The sequence below is a fragment of the Hydra viridissima genome, unplaced genomic scaffold, assembly GCF_058129835.1.
Source record: "Hydra viridissima isolate aposymbiotic clone 2 unplaced genomic scaffold, HvirCarnegie_v1 scaffold_8, whole genome shotgun sequence".
Taxonomy (NCBI): Eukaryota; Metazoa; Cnidaria; class Hydrozoa; order Anthoathecata; family Hydridae; genus Hydra; species Hydra viridissima.
The window spans coordinates 3380458-3397734 of NW_028324307.1; the positions used below are offsets into that span (position 1 = coordinate 3380458).

Here is a 17277-nt window from a genome sequence, read left to right on the forward strand (position 1 = left end):
TAACCATTTAAGTAAAACTGCTAAAACCTAATTGGTTTTTGGTTTATATTTCGTACTTTTAGCAGAATTTTTGAAGAAACTTTCCTGCATTTTTGAACAACTTACTATCTTCCACCTCAGTTTTTATTAAGCCAATTATAATTTCAAGTTTTTAAATAATACTTTAGGTTTCAAGTGTTTAAATCAATACTGAACATAAATGCTTAGCAAACTGAAAGTGGTCGGACGCCCCCTAAAACTTTAAGTTGCTAAACTAGTATATCTAACACGTCTAAAACTGATCAGTGTCTTGAGACTTTGAAATGGGCAAGGATGTATATTTAGCGAATACAAAATATCTTTATCTTTAATTTCCGAGTAACATTCCGTTGTGTAATTAAAGGGCGATACTAATTTATTTGGTATATTTATTTGAATAAATAAATTACATGCCAGGAAGTGAACTTCCTCAACTGATTCAAACAGTTGAGAAGATGCAGTCTTTTTATCGTCATACCTCGATTTAATAAGGCTTTTTACAATTACCATATGGAACCATTTAAATACAGTTTCTTCAAACAGCCATGTTATCTTCGCCATATTTTTCTTAGTCCCATAACTTTATTAGGCCATCCCAACCGCAAGTAACTATCTTTGATGTTTCATGAGGAAGCCATTCGCAACCGATGCAAACTTGATCGTGCGCTTTGAATTTGCTGAGAAAAGAGAAAGCACTTAAACATTACGTAACACTTCAACTAGTGAACTTTGTGCCCAATGATAAGTGATGTATGTAACGAATGATATACATAATAATTACAATAACTCAACATACCAATATAGTTTTGTGGTCTTCCAATCCCAAATGTTTAGCTTACCGTCTGCATCACCAGAAACAAGGTAACTAAATATCAAAAGCAAGAAACTTATGATAGTTTAGTAAATGTTTATAAAAATCTACCATAAAACACGATCAAGGGGGTTTTTACCTCATGTCTGGAGAGAAGTTCACTTGACATGCATATCCAGCATTCTTAAATTTAAAAAAAATTATTTACATACTTTTAAGATTTCATTTAATGCTTTTTTTTAATCATCAGAATATCATAACACATAACAACAAGCAAGTACTTTGAAATTCATAAAATGCATAGCACCAATAGATTTTTAAATGATCGTAAGAAGAATTCATCATAAGAAAAATTCTAACCATGTGACCTTTAAAGACCTTTTTACGATTTTGACGAAAGCGACCAAGTACACTATAAATTAAAATCTGATTGTCCATTGACTGAGTTGCAAGCCATTTTCCTGTAAATTATAAAACACTTTTAGAAGCTTTAAACGTTACATTTAACGCCCATCGATAAGCAAGATTAACGCCCATCGAAAATCAACATTAACGCCCATCGAAAAGCAAGATTAAAAGAAATATACTTCTATACTTTAATTACCATTTGGTGATAAAGTAGCAGCTGGCATCGAATGCATCGAGGGCTCTTGAATTAGTTTTGCATCAACAGGTATATCCCTGTAAATCATAAAGCAAATCAATATACATCCTAAAATAAACCGATATTTATAATCAATCTTATAATGGTGCCGCTCGTTAAACAATTAAATATTTAATGCTTAAGAAATATACTGCGTACCACTCCCAAATGCGCAAACTTTTATCGTCGGAGGTTGTCACGATTCTTTGATTCTTATCCACAAAAGTTATGGTATTGACCGACCCTAAATGTCTTTTTTTTAACAAAAAAAACATGATTGAGAAGTTTCAAGAAAGAGAATTAAAACCAAAGAAAACGTATAAATCATAATAACATACTTAAAGTAATATACAAAAAGGTATTAACGAAGATATACGAAAAGAATAGACGAGATGGTGCGAGAAAATATTTAAATTAAACAACAGTATTGTGATTCAGGAAAAAATATTAAAACAATGATGATAATGAACTATGACTAATAGTTATGGTAACCCCTCTGACCCATGTATTTACCGTAACAGTATACGAATAGCAATTTAGTGGTCTTTTTAAGACGTTAATATAATTTCCAGTAGAGAGTGACACTGTTACCGCTACCGCAGTAATGTGAAAACACTAGAGATAAACCGCAGCAATGTGGAAACACTAAAGATAAACCGCAGTAATCATTAAGATATTACCCATAGGAATTCAAAACGAAAAAAAAAAAAAAAAAAAAAAAAAAAAACACTCATTAAAATAATTGCGAATAATTTGTTTTATATATGAAAATTCTTATATGAAATTTCTACTACGTGCTAAAGTGAGAACTTTTATATGAAAATTCTCACTTCAGCACGTAGTAGAAATAGAGAAATACAATATAATTAAACTAATAAATGAAAAACACAACACAAATAACAAACAAATGCAGAAAAGTGAAAGGACAAAAAGTAATATTCATAATGACGCCAATCAATGCCTCATAAAAGTAACATTGCTGGAGCAGTGAAAGACTCTTGACGCAAAAACGTAGTATTTTGCCTAAGTATGAAGCTATGGCATTGACTGCAGTAGCTATACTTGCGAGACAAAACAGCACAGAAAGAGAATTCTCAATAGTTGAGAGTTCAATTTTAAAAAAATTCAAGATCAGCGAATTAAGTTCACAGTCTGGAATAACTCAATTTCATTCATTTTGTACATAGGCTTTACAAGTAAAGACTGAGAGAAATAATTTATATATAATAGTAACTATTTATATTATATATACAATGACTGTCAAATACAAGTTCGTCATTGACCTTCACCTCTTGGGTTCATCCCCAAAAAGCACCTCTTACTGTAGAAATCAAGGGCAAACGAGTTGAGAGAAGTAAGAAACTTTTGCCCATCCTTAAAAAAGGTCAACCAATAATTCTGTTCTCAGATGAAAAACTTTTTAAACTAGACTCTGTTTCAGATAGCAAGACTGATCACAAGATTAACCCCTCAAAGCCAGAAGATTTTCCAGAGTCCATTAAGTTCAAGTGCAGGATGAAACATCCTGCTTCTGTGATGATGTTTGGAGTTGTGGTATGAAATGGCCTGAAGATGCCTCTTGTTCTTATTAATTCAGGGGTTTAAATTTGATGCAGATATATACACATTAAAATCTTGGAAGACCATGTCCAGCCATGGATCATCTCTAACCTCTCTCCACAACAGTATTGTAGCTCTGAAGGCCTCTTTCATCAAACAGTGGAATGCCATGTCAAAGGAGTATGTCCTGAAGACATGTAAGAGGTTTAGACCCAGAACTGAGGCAGTGATCAAGGCCAATAGTCCACATATTTAGTAATTTATCTGAAATTCATGGAAAAATGATATGAAATAAATTATTTTACCAAAAGTTTTTTCTTGTTTACTTGTTTTTACGACCTACCGTTTTTGGTTATAGGCATATATCATAATTTATTAGGTGCTTGATTCGAGTTAATCATCAGCAACACAGAATTATTGCAGAGCTATTTTGGTAAAACTGCAATTAATTAGCACATTTTTTACATTTACAAATACCATGGTAACTATTTTGTTAGCATATCACTATCAACTTTTTGGTGAAGGTTAATGGAAAGAGTAATGATGTTAATGGTATATGCTCATAACTGATTTTAATCGATTAAATGGTCACTAGAAACAGCCATATGTGAGGATATACGATTATTCACTAATTGTTCTTATCTGCAAACAATCTGAAAATAATTGATTTTTTCTATTTACTGATTGTTGTCAAATATCTGATGACTGGTGTAAAGATGTAGCTAATGATAAATAAAAATGACATATATGAATTACATAGATAAACTGCACTATGACAAAAGAAAAGTTTAAAGTAACTAGAAAGGAATAAAATGGAAAAGAAATTTAAAAAATAATAAAAGCAAACAAAAGGAACCTATCATATTCTTGAACAATTTCATTTTCTCTTGTGTCCCACTAAAAAAAACACTCAAAGGTACAAACAACAAAAAAGTCAAAAAAAATTTCAAAACCTTTTAATGTGTAAATACACCTACAGTAATCATTTTGTTGTCTGACATACCAGCAATGAACAAATGTTGCTTGTCCTGTAAAAAAAAAAAAAAAAAAAAAAAAAAAAAAAAATATATAATCAAGTAAGAACTGTAAAGAAAGGATTGAGTAAGTATTGATTAAAAAAAAAAAAAAAAATTCACAGAAACTGTAGCTAACCTCATCTGGATTAAACTTTATGCAGTAAGGTATTTTCTTGTTTGAATAACGACCTAAGCAGTCACCTGGAATGCAAACAAAAAATATTATCTTCATTGATGCTCAAAATATTGTTTCAAATCAATGTATGTTAACAAAAAATATTTGAACAAATTTTTATGCATATATTTAATAACAGTATTACTAATAATGGTAGTAATTGTAAAGTAACGAACATTATTACGGTCAAATTAATCTAGGATTTGATCAAATGGTAGAAGGTCAGTATTACTCTAAAGATTTTAGGATAGGAGTAAATGGAGGAGAAGGCTTTTACAAGGTTTTTTTTTTTTTTATAACCAGCAAAACCTATAGTAAAATATATGAAAAGTGAACTGCTGGAATACCTTTTCAAAGTTTTATAAGTTGACTTTTAAGAATACTTCAGAAACAAATTATGTCTATTAATCTTAGTAGTTCACATTTCAAAATTATTCCAGTCTGTTGCACAAAGTTTAGTAGTTGATTGTGGGAAATATTTCTGTAGTGGCTGCTGAATGCACTCAGCCCTTTTTTCTTATTCAAATCCTTGTTAAGGATGATTAAAATTTTTATCTGGCATAAGAGCACACAACCAAAATATTCTTTATTATTTATAAAAGGAGAAATCTTAATTTTTGATCATGACTAGTCAGGTCTTAAGTTGAACTTTTTAATCAACTTAATATCATTACAAAATTTTATTCTTCAGAAAAAGGCTCTTAGAAAATTCTTAATTAAAATTTTTTATAAAGACCTTAAGCAAATTTCCCATGAACCATAAAATTACTAACTTAAATCCATATGAAACTTTAGAATGGTAAATTTCATCAAAATCAATTCTTATGTTAGATATTATTATTGTAAATTGAAGGCGCTTGACTTTCACAAGAAATTTTTTTAGTATTAGTTCATGGGATAATTAGGACTTTGAAAATTTTAAACTTTGAAACAGAAAATTAAATATCTATGTTTTATATTTAAGATTAATAATACTGTATAACTCATACCTGTCTCGGTGTCCCATAACTTAATCCATCTATCATAACCACAACTTATGAACTTTGTACCATCATTATTGAAGCAAATATCACGCACTGATTTTGAATGACCTAAATTTAATACAATTTTTTTAGTGCTTCTTTGAACAAAATTCTGATAGCTAAGTTTGGATGAGAGAGGCTTTCTTGTATCAGAGATAAAACTTACAAAAAAAAAATTTGTAAGTAAAAAAAGTTTTTTGAGATTTTGACTAAATTAACTTATCACATTAAATTATTTTGAAGAGCTTCCTTTTATTCAGGTGAGAAACTTTTATTGAGGATGTCATTCCTTTTACATTAAAAAGCATTCTTTCAAAACAACATTTTAGTTAAGTGACAAAAAGAAATATAGGAACATCATCATTTTAAGCACCATAGCCTCATTAGGAATTTATAAAATGAGGTTTATAAAATCATCTTTCAGTGGAATAGCAAATTAAATAATAATTTTGACTTTTTATACTGCCATTTTTTTGTTTGATAAAAAATTATTGTTTTAACTTTTTTTAAAAATTTTTCCTTGACAGACTTCAAAAGTGGTCAAGACTAAAGATAAGATTCATTAAAACATCAAATTCTGTCATTGAATATATCTAATAACGGCTTAGACTTTTTTTTATAACTAGTGTTTCTTTATTCAAATATATTTATATATTTTGAATATATTTATATATGATAGTAGGGTTTTATGTTATATTACAAACAAATATTTTAAATATGAGTACTGCAAGAGCCATTTAAAAAAAAAAACCAAAAAAAAAACAGCATTCCTTTTATACAGTGATTAACTACAAACATACCTATATAAGTGCGAATATTTCTTCTTTTATTATACACTTCCCAAATCTAAAAATATGGAGGTCATATAGTATATTTCTTTATTGTCAGAAAATCTCACGGAATGGAGCTACCTCAAAACATCACTGAAAGAAGACATTTTTCACAGGAATTTTGCAAAATCTGCAAAATTTCTGACACTAAAGTTTGTAAAATTACATACCAGTTTGTTTCTTTACAGTTACTATATATTTCTAGTATATGTGAAATAGTAAAAACAGTTTCCTAACTAACTAAAGATGCAATTATTATAGCAGATTAAAGATATTTAAAAACTTATAAGTCACCTTAATTTTACAGTCCATACTAGAAGATAACAACAAGTGTCCAGACTTTGGAAAAAGACGAATTGCAGTAACCCCTTTTGAGTGACCTGACCTAAAATTATATTGTCAAAATATTAAATACAGAAGCATGCAAAAGTTTGTAAACAACTAATTTTTAAAAAAATTTTTTGTCATAACTTTTTGCCTTTTCACTGAAAATGATTGAAATTTTTAACAATCATTCCTCTAATGTGATTACATAGTATAATTATCCCAAAAAATAACAACTTGTGACAGAAAGGAGAAATGCAAATTTTATTGAAAGTATGATTGTGCAAAAATTTATTAACAGTTACATGACCCATAAAAAAATTAAAATTTCATTAAGAAAAGCCTATTTAAACTTAATCTTCTGGAGATAATTTCTAACTTAAATTGATTTAAAAAAAACAACAAAACAAAACAAGAAAGTGTAAGGAGTTGTCATGAGAAAAAAATTTTTAGTAATACTTGCTGTTGAGAAAATTTAGAGTTAAGAGATATAGAGACTGAAAGATACTTGAAGACAAGCATCATTCAGGCAAGCCGTAGATAACAACAGAACATCAAGACAGAACTTTGATAAAACAATCAAAACAAGATCCCTGCCAAAGTGCTGTTGAATTAAGTGGCATTTTAAGCAAGAAATTTTCGGTATTGAGTGCAGCGAAGATACTATAAAATATCAGCTGTGTAAGCATAATTTGTTTGGTAGTCAACCTGCCAAAAAACTTTCCCAAATGAAATTTGCAAAAGATGATTTACAAGTGTGAGGGAGAAAAAAAATAAAGAAATAGAGTCATACCAAGTATGCATAAGCTTCTTTGGAAGAAAACACTTTTCTGGTGGTTCATCTTTCTTTAAATCAACATCCACATCAGCTGGTATGTGTAAGAAAGATCGACCTTGATAGTCATACAAGTCTTCAACTGCAACAAAAAAAAAAAAAAAATTATATAAAATACATTGGTGATGAAGATTTTTTTCCCCAAATATTTAAGCTCTTACTATGTGCTCGTGATTTTTCATCAATTTTTTCTTCATCTTTTTTGCTCTTTTTTTCTTTCTTTTCTTCGTATTCATTAAGAATTGCTTGTTGCTCCTAAATAAAAATACCTATTTTGTTGTTAATTATCAGCAATTTTATAAAAAGAATCAAGCACACATAAATTTGTTGTGCTTCTAACAAGAGCCAAAGTTTAAATACCTCATTAGGTTTAGATGAAACCTTTTGATCAACAAACGGTGCCCATGGACCTATAAAGATCTTATATGATTATTTAAATGCAATTTTGTTATAAGATTAAAAAAAAAAGGAATTATAATACAAACTAAATATAAGATAAAATAAAATAAAAGAATGGAACTTTTAGAAAGATGATTAGTTGCTCAAATATTGTGATTTTTTGTACAAAATAAATCTTAAATTATCAATTTAAAAAATCCTTTTTAATCACTTTTAATTTAAAATCAATTTAAAAATTAAATTTTCTAAAACATAATAATTATGTAATATATGCCACTATATTTGGTTTCATTTTTAAATTGAGTTTTGCAACTTGGCATTTTTTTTACTTTATTTCTATTTGCACCAGATTTTTTTTTTTCCAACTGCTGATAACAGCATTTGAAATGGCTGTTTGGTTTTCTTTATTTGACTGATTGCTTCTACAAGTTTAATTTTTAAAGACAGTTTTAATTTAAACTCAATTTCACTATTCCACCTCTTAATTGTTAATTATCTTAGTTCTCTTAATAATCTTTTAACTTTAAGCTCTATGTAAAAATGACATAACTTGCAATCTATTGAAAAACACAAAAAAGACGAGGAATATTTGAGCACTTTAGAACTACACATTTTATTTAACAAATACAACCAATTCTTGATGAAAAATCATTACAAGTCAATAAGAGACCATCCAAAAGATTTTAAAGTCTCTAAGGGGCTAGTTTATCAAATAATTCCATATGAAAATACAAGTCTCTTATGGAATGACTTGATGAACTAGGCCCTCAGATCAACTAGGTCTGCTACATTTCCAACATTATGTGTAGAGAATAATTTATGTTGGCAGTAACTCATGAGCAGAGAAATATCAGATGAAAACATCTTTTGAATTAGCTTAAGCACTCAGAAACTTCCAACATGTTAATTTTTTCTGAAGAAAAAATTGATAAGTGGCTATGTTCAGTACCTACTGAGGTTCCCTGTGTTATGCATACAAAATTTACAGCTACTGTTATGGTTTTAGGAGTTGTGAGCAATGAAGGTCATGTTTTGCCACTTAAAGAAAAACTGGGTCATGAAGTGATCATCAGGTAGACCACATTGCTGGAGTGGGAAGAGATTTTTAGAAATCTTAATAGACAGGTAATTTAACTAACCAAAAAAAAAAAAAAAAAAAAAAAAATCAGTGTAATAAAATTAACTTTCAGTATGACGCAAACAATAAAATCCATAAACTTATACTAAAAGTATAACATAAACCTTATTACGTCAATTTGTTCAGTTTTGTAATTTCTTGCTTTAAAGACCTTTTGCAGGCCTTTATAATCATACAATTTGACATTTATAATTTTGCAGACCTTTATAGCCATCAATATCTTCAGGATTTCCTGGACTCAATCTTTTTCTTTTATCACCAAGACGCTTCTTAGTCGATTCAAAAACACTCTTTCCTAAATGTTATTTTTAAATTTGAAATTATAAACAAATAACTGCTTACTATAAAAAGACCATTAAAAAAATAAAGAACAGCACCTCCATTTTCAGCCATTTTTTCAACTGCCCCAATGTATCTAAATTATATAAAAATTGAATATAAAGAATAAGAAACTTTAACAATTTTTTGCCTTAAAAACTTAGAGTATTAAAAAAATAATAATAGTGATAATTATAAATATACTAGTAATAATAATAGTTGTAATAATACTAGTAATAACAATCACAAGACATTTCATTTTATACATCTTTCTTAATCACATACGTTTCCCCTTCAGTGCTTGGATCCAATGCATAACCTAAAAATGGAATGTTAAGATAAGTAATTATAAAATCAATGTTATACAATAGTTATACTGCAATAAGCAATCAACAGATAACGAAAAGATTACTTATATATATGTTTACCAATTGTCATTTTTGCACTGTTATTTTTATTTTGAACATCATTTTTACTTGCAAATGCTTTCTCTCAAACATATGACATGTGCAAGTATGATAAAATGGTTTCAGTAACATCACAAGATGTGAAATGATGAAAAATGATTTGAAATGATAGTGATGTAAAATGTACTATCCACTCAGAGACGCGTGAATTGTACATTCTGTAAATTTTTCTCCTCTAAAATCACAATTGCTCTCATTATCTAATATCGTTTGAGCTGAAACAAAAACATCGAAGTCAAGTCTACATGTTCTTTAATTAAGAAACTGTGTTTAACTGTCATCCTGTTCATTCAAAGATAAAAAAAACAAAATGCAAGGTTGTTGTAATTCTAACAGCTTCATACACACAGAGTATAATCTATTCAATAAAATCTTAAATTTGACGATAAAGTCTCTGAACTTGACATGAACATTGAATAAAAACTTTGTTAGTTTATCAAGAAAAAGAATTAAGAAATAAAGGCATAAAAGAAACCTACCATAACTAATGAATGTCTTATGTTGGTTGTCAAATTGAAAGTCACTCACATTGGCTTTTTCTATAAAACCTACAAAAGAGAATATAAGATTTTGATTTCTCTGATAAATATCAAAGCTATTGAAATTTCTCTTTGAAAGCTTGAAATTTCATTAGCTTTGATATTTATCAGCAAGTTTTACATTGTACAAATCAGATTTTAAGATCAAAATTTAAGAATAAAAAATAATCTAAAAGAACAAAATAAATGATATGAAAAGGACAACTCTATGACATCACCATCAAAAAGATTATGATTGGTATAGAGCAAATACAAACATTAAAACCGTATTGGTTTAAAAAATGGTCACAAAAGCTTTTTAATAAATTTAGGTTTTTTTAAATTTTTTTTTTAAAGTCAGAAAAAAAATCAGAACTTATATTAAACATAAATTCCTTTCACAAAAGAAAATTATGTTTAATATAAATTCTTTACAGGGTTCTCTACCATGGGTCTAAAAAATCGAGGCGACAATGTTTTTTTTGACTAAAATAGATTTTTTAAATGTGTTCTGTAAAATACACATTTCAAGAATTTTGTAATGAATTTGTTTTAGTAAAGGCATAAAAAACATTGTATTGAAAATTACTTTTAAGGATAATAAAATTCCCCAACTTTATTTTAAGACCTCAAAATTGTTCAGAATTTTTAGAGGTAGAGGAATAGGGTTAAAGTTGGAGGTGCAAAGAAAATGTTTTAAAGAATAAAGCTCTTAGTGTGATTAATAAAAAAAAAAAATCCTGAAAAAATAATTCTTAATTAAATATAAATTTGTTAATAAAATGGAAAACATAAAATTTTCAAAATAAACTCTGATTTCTCTTTTTATTATTCATACTTTAAAACACTTTTTTCATCTAACTTTGTTTTTTCTTACACACTGGGTAATCATCACAATTTTAAAACTTCCCCTCTAATATTTGCCACACTAAAAGCTGGCATTAACCGTCTGGTCAGTAACCAGGTACCCGGGTATCCATTTCACTTTCTAAGGTAGAATATTTTAACTTGTTATAAGAAAAGAAAAAAAGTTTTCTCACTTTCACAATAAGTTTTGTACATTATAATTTTGTTTTTTCACTACAAGGTAGGTGGGTACCCGAGTATCCAGTTATTGACACAATGGTAAAAATATGGTTATTGACCTGAAGGTTAAAACTCACTGAGTTTTAACTATTGCATTTAGCAAGCACAATTAACATTTTTAAAGATGACTCTCATTGATTTTGAAAAACAAACTCCTTAAGGCAGTGAATTTATATGATAATGGAAGGTTTATACAAAAGGAGATAAGAGAAATTTTACCAGCCAGAGTGTTTCTCTTTGCTAATTGTTGCTGCGTTTTGTATGGATGAGCAGGACCAATCTGAAGAACAAATTTAAAATGTTTCTAAATGCTTTTAAAATGCTTAAAGAAACTGGAAATATTTGGATATGCATCCAGTGACAATGCATCCAGTGACAATGGACTTTTTTTGAACTTCTTAAATAATCACCTTTGGAATATCAGTCCCAAAATATCAAAATAACTAAATATAAATAAATATATGCCACAAATCATTGAGCTAGAACTTTTTTCAAAAATCATATTGAAAACAAACAAAATAAAAAATGCTCAGGCTAAAAAGTGAGAAAATTGTATTAAATTTTTATTTATACTTAAAAATTCAAAAAACACTATTACATGTTCATAAAAACACTATAAAATACCTCTGGCGTGAATAAGTCTTCATACTTAACGTTGACCATGACTTCTTTTGTTGAAGAGTCAACTAAATATCTTTTTTCATCGTGTTCAAACTAAAATATAAAAAACCTTTTTACTATTAAAATATTTACAAATTTATTGATGACTAATAGCTGAATTCATATGATTTGAAATAAGTTTGAAGTTCAGATAAATGGCACATAAAAAGACTGTGAACTTAGCTAAAGACATAATTTTTTCTTGTCTGTCTAAACTAATATAGTAAAGAATTATTTTAAAATAGCCTGCAACTTTATGAGTAATGTGAATTTAATTTTACCTGGAACTTTATGAGTTATGCGAATTCATAATGTTGTCAGTAAATTAAAATTAGTGATGCTATTATAAAGGCAAAGCTTTTTTACAGCTTCCTAGCTTTTATTTTCTATTATTTATAAGTTTAATGTTATCTACAAATATTTGCTTCAAAACTTTTCATACATGATGATTTAGATAGCATTATTACATGTTATTGTAAAGTTTAAGGATTATAGTATATCATTTATATATCATTTGTATTCTTTATTACATATATTTTATATATATATACATATATACATACATACATACATACATACATACATACATACATACATACATACATACATACATACATATATACATACATACATATATATATATATATATATATATATATATATATATATATATATATATATATATATATATATATATATATATATATATATATATATATATATATATATGTTAAGGTTTTGATACTGACTAATACTATTTCTACATATTTTATTTGTGATATTTGTTTTTTTCTTTTCTTTTTTTTGTGTTACATTTAAATGTTTTTGACAGCAAGCCTACTTAGGAATGTTTTTAAAAATGTTTTATTGTCCACTAATTGATAACATCAATATATATTTTGATTAATTATAATTTGAAATAGCTCAATATTTTCAATATAAATCAGCGTAATTTCTAAATATCTAGCTAAATATCAGCTAAAACATATATCAACTGAAAAAAAAACAGTAAACAAAACAGTAAATATTTCCTACACTGGTGTTAGCTCTGCCATTGTAAGAAGCAAATGAATGAACAACAGAGCAAAAATAAAACAACAGAACTCAATTTAATATGAGGAATCACTACTAAAAATGAGATATTTTCTATTACTTGCAAAATAAAGTATGCAGTATAAACATTTACGCTAGTATGCTGTTTTAAACAAGCAGTATTTATTTTAAAACTATTTTTTAACCAATTTGAATTAACTTTATTGATTTGTTTTATCTACACTACCATTTAAGTTTGCTATATTTGAATTTTTACATGTAATTTATAAACTTTCAGGAAAAAAAAAAAAAGAAAGAAATTTCCACTTCCAACTTATTAGCCTTTAAACTAGTATTTGGAAACTAGTTGGCAGTTAAAACTTCAAAACTAAAATTTTTTATTTATTAAGCTTGTGAATTTTAATCTTTATTTAAGTCAGAAAAGACCTGCCTAATGTTAGATATTGCTATATATGCTTTTTTTGAAAATTTACTTATCATAGAACATTAAAATTCAAAATCTTTTAGGATACTACTCTAAAAGAATATTGCTCAGCTTAAATTGTGATTAGGTAGTAATGTCCCCTTATTGCTATGCCAAAGCCAGTTTTTCATAATCTAGCTGTTTGATAAATTATACAAAACAAGCACGTCATGCTTTTCTCAAACATAAAAACTAAGAAACTTATAGAAAAAGAAGTTGTTAATAATATGAATTCTTTGCTTTTGTTAAAGGACTATCTTATTACAGTTGCACTTTAAAAGTTCACTTTTGAAAAGAAATATAAAAAAGCATTACTTTTAATTAATCAAAGCAAGTAAAAACAGAATGAAGACAACATTCATACCTTATGATCTGTTACAGCTGGTATAATATTTAACTGATATTTATTTTTTAAATTTTCCATAGAAATTTGATCAAGATGCTTTTCTTCTGCAGCATTACTGTCGTCATTGTTATGCTCCTCTTCGTCAGATTTGTATGCTGCCAGTACATCCATGTTTAAATTTAAGTTTCTTAACCTTTCTCACCTTAAGAAACAAGTAAAACAAACAAAAAGCCAATTTCAGCTAAAGCATTAGAACATTGTTGTTCGAAAAAAAAAAAGCAGGATTAAGTTATGTCATTAAGTAAAAGTTGAATATTTTTCAGAGCAGATTCATAGGCTAACTTTATAATTCCAATCTAAAAAATGAAAAACTCTAATATTCATTACAGTACAGGTAACAAGAGTGAGTTGCAATATAGAGTTACAAAAAATAATTCGGCAGATGCTGACTAATTTCAAAATATTAGTTGTTTTTGTATGAAATTTATTTTTTCGAACACTTATTCTAATTTCAAAGTGTCAAATGTTTTCGTATGAAAACAACTATTACTTTGACATAGCGACCATCTGTCGCTGCACTAAGTCTAAGATAGAAAGTGCTAAGATTATGATTCAACTTAAAGAAGCGTTAGTTGTAATATAGCGATTGTCTCAATAATTTAAACTCTTTTCGGCTAAATCTATTTACTTAAGTATCTTTGTATAAATCACAGACATTGCAGCAATATTCCTTTAGTTCAAAAAAAAAAAGAACTGAACTCATGATTTCAAATTATTGGCAGGAATTAAGATTATTCTAACTTTTTTGAATTATGATTCAACTGATGCAGAATCTTATTAGCCTTATCAGTGATATAGTTGCAAAAACAGTTTTTCAGTCATTATGATCTTCATCAGAACACCATTAGAAATTCTACTCAGAAACTTAAAGTTATTTAGATCACAAACTTTAGAGCACAGTGTGGTCTCAAAACAAAATATTCACTTTGGTAATCGAACTGTTTAAAAATCAACGGGAAATGGAATTCTATATATGAAGAGACGAACAAATCCTAAAAGGGTGCTGAAAAATAAAGAAATTTAGAGCCTGATTTTATCACACATAGGCTGGAGGATAATCAAATCAGTGCGAGCAAACGTAGCAATAACGGAGACCGTATAAACATTACTGGAAAATGTATGTTGCTTAATAATATAACATTGTTTAAAATAAGGATTTACTATCCTTTATGCTGATCCAAATCTAGCTGCAGCTAAATTTTCTTTTGCCTCAAAAATTTCAATAAAGTTTGTCAAGTAAAGTTTTTTTTTTATATTTATTATTAAAAAACAGATCTAAAAGTCAAAATTTAATATCTTAAAAAGAGGATCTTAAGCATTTAAAGACTCTTCGTGATTGCTATCATACAAATATTAAAAAATAATCTGTATTTTTGTGGGTAACGTTGAAGATTTTTGTGGTTTTAAGTTAGTTTAGACATCCATTTATAATTTCAAAGGAAGGTTGCTTTGAATCGTAAAATTCTTTCCAATAGTTGTTAAAATTTCATCAAAATTTCGTTTTCGTTAAAAAGTTGTTAAAATGACGTTCTTAGGCTGGCTTAACTTTCATTTTAAAAGACGTTATGATGCTTCTCAATATTATCCTGCTATTGTAAAGTATTCTTAAAATGGTTGAGTTGGCAATTTCGATGAGCATATAGACTACAAGGTTAGAGATGGAGAGAACGTTCTGAAGCATTATCTCACCTGTGCAAAAAATTAATAAGTTGCAATTGAAGATGTGGCAACAATATTTTGATTTTTGTTATTTAAGAAAATCAATTTCTTTAACTGTTGATGAATCACCATTTTTATTTAATCAGGAACAAATATATTTGATTAGAAAGTTTAAGGGCTTCTCACCTTGTGAACTAGATTTATATGAAGTACTTTGCAAATCTATGTTTGCTGCTCTTTGAGTTTGCTCTCTTGATATTGTCGAGGTCTGGGATGATGTAAAAACTGAACCTATTTTCTAGCCTGTTGCTCTACTTCTGAATATTCAAATTTATCCATTCAACTTATTGAACACCTCTTAGTGAAGTTGATTTTATTGATGCTTTGTGACAGTGCTTTGGTAGTAATAACTTGCTTTTACATTCTTGGAACCTTACTTGAACCTTTTTTCCGTTGGAAAGACCTTTTCAGTCACTAGACAAAAAACTATACACAAAGTAATTTTGCCTCAATCAGCATCACCATCTGGTAATTAATTAACTTGTTACTTGAAGTTACGTTTGGAAAGCACTTCGTTTATAATTCCTGTTCCTGTTAATTCGGTGATAATTGAAGTGTTATCGTAATAAGACGGTTTTTATTACCGTGAACTAAACTACTGCTACTTCGGTACCAAGTTGTATTCTTATGTCTAAACTGCAAATTATTGCCATTTTTACATAGGGAAAAAAATTCTTTACCGTTGTTTGTTAATAAAAGTGCCTTTTGAATAGTGCTTGCTGAATCGAATGTAGAAAGAAGGTGATCAACTTAGTATTAATTGCACCATTTCAAACCGGTCCAACCGGTATTGCTTACACTGTACAAAAAGTGCTGATGCAAATAATTCCAAGAACAACTGCATCGTTGTGATGAATTTGGACGTAAGGAAGCTATGGTACCGATGCGAAATCAGTGGATTGTGGGCGCATAATTAACGCTATTGACTGTTTGTGATTAATGTGAACGTTCTTTATCTTCTCTTACAGCTGATAAATTTAGTCATGAAAATTTGCAAGATTTTATCAACTCAGCGCTTTATGATTTTAAATTCTTGGTTTTGAATGTTTTTTAGTATAATTTATTTTCAGTAAAATTTCATTCTCAGTAATATTTCTTTAGTATTCCTTAATTCAGTAATATTTCTTCAATATTCATACTCGGATTTAGTGGTTGCGTTGACAGAGTACTTACTTGCTTTTGAAAAAGTAAGAGACTGTTAGTCAATGATTCAGTTCATAGTTAGTCGTTCATTGTTTGATAATACAGATATTTGTACCAGTCCAGTATATTTTATGACGTTTGTTGTCATCAGGTATTGCCGCGACATTTTTGGCTATAAATTGACGCATATCTCATGTATACAAAAAAAATGTACACGTTAGATGTTGGAAAGAATTTTTATTCACAGCTGTGTACATATAAATTACATTTGCGACCCTTGTCTTTTAATTACACGGGGTAGTCTGCTCATACGACCATATTTTACTGTATGGACAATTGAAAAATTAAGAGGTCGGTATAAAATTTTAATCATCTCATTTCCTCTGATATAGTTATTATTACTAAAGATTTTTTTTTTTTGTTACTCTGAGGACTCAAATCACACATATAAGTATACTTTTTTTTACATCTTGTGAAAGTAAAGGTGATTGACATTTTATAGGAAAAAATGTGCAAAATGCAGTCTATTCATTACCAGATGTCCCCTACAATTGTACCTAAGAGAATCAATAGTTTTAATGCATATTTGTTGAGATATTTTCTAAATAAACTAAAAAACTTGTTTGCTTCAAGACCGGAGAGTAAATTTCATATACAAAAACTGCTTTATCTT

General features: G+C 28.1%; 1 protein-coding gene across 1 annotated transcript; it reads right to left on the reverse strand.

Moving 5' to 3' along the window:
• Positions 1 to 393: 393 nt before the first annotated feature.
• On the reverse strand, positions 394 to 13921 carry LOC145186304 (pre-mRNA-processing factor 17-like). The gene is made up of 22 exons (XM_090095602.1): positions 13701 to 13921; positions 11785 to 11874; positions 11380 to 11440; positions 10036 to 10104; positions 9375 to 9408; positions 9149 to 9186; positions 8974 to 9066; positions 7595 to 7644; positions 7396 to 7489; positions 7193 to 7316; positions 6370 to 6460; positions 6046 to 6091; positions 5213 to 5314; positions 4185 to 4249; positions 4010 to 4060; positions 3889 to 3929; positions 1632 to 1724; positions 1434 to 1510; positions 1190 to 1290; positions 969 to 1012; positions 815 to 883; positions 394 to 695 (listed from the first exon to the last, which is right to left on the reverse strand). Exons 1-22 carry the CDS (start codon positions 13851 to 13853, stop codon positions 587 to 589), a joined length of 1695 nt encoding a protein of 564 aa, XP_089951728.1. The 5' UTR covers positions 13854 to 13921; the 3' UTR covers positions 394 to 586.
• Positions 13922 to 17277: the final 3356 nt, after the last annotated feature.

Coding starts and splice junctions, on each gene's coding strand:
- LOC145186304 (XM_090095602.1), bottom strand. CDS start 13,853: ATGGATGTACTGGCAGCATACAAATCTGACGAAGAGGAGCATAACAAT. Junction 11,441..11,784: donor AAGACTTATTCACGCCAGAG/GTATTTTATAGT, acceptor TTTGTTCTTCAG/ATTGGTCCTGCTCATCCATA. Junction 10,105..11,379: donor AAAGAGAAACACTCTGGCTG/GTAAAATTTCTC, acceptor TCTCTTTTGTAG/GTTTTATAGAAAAAGCCAAT.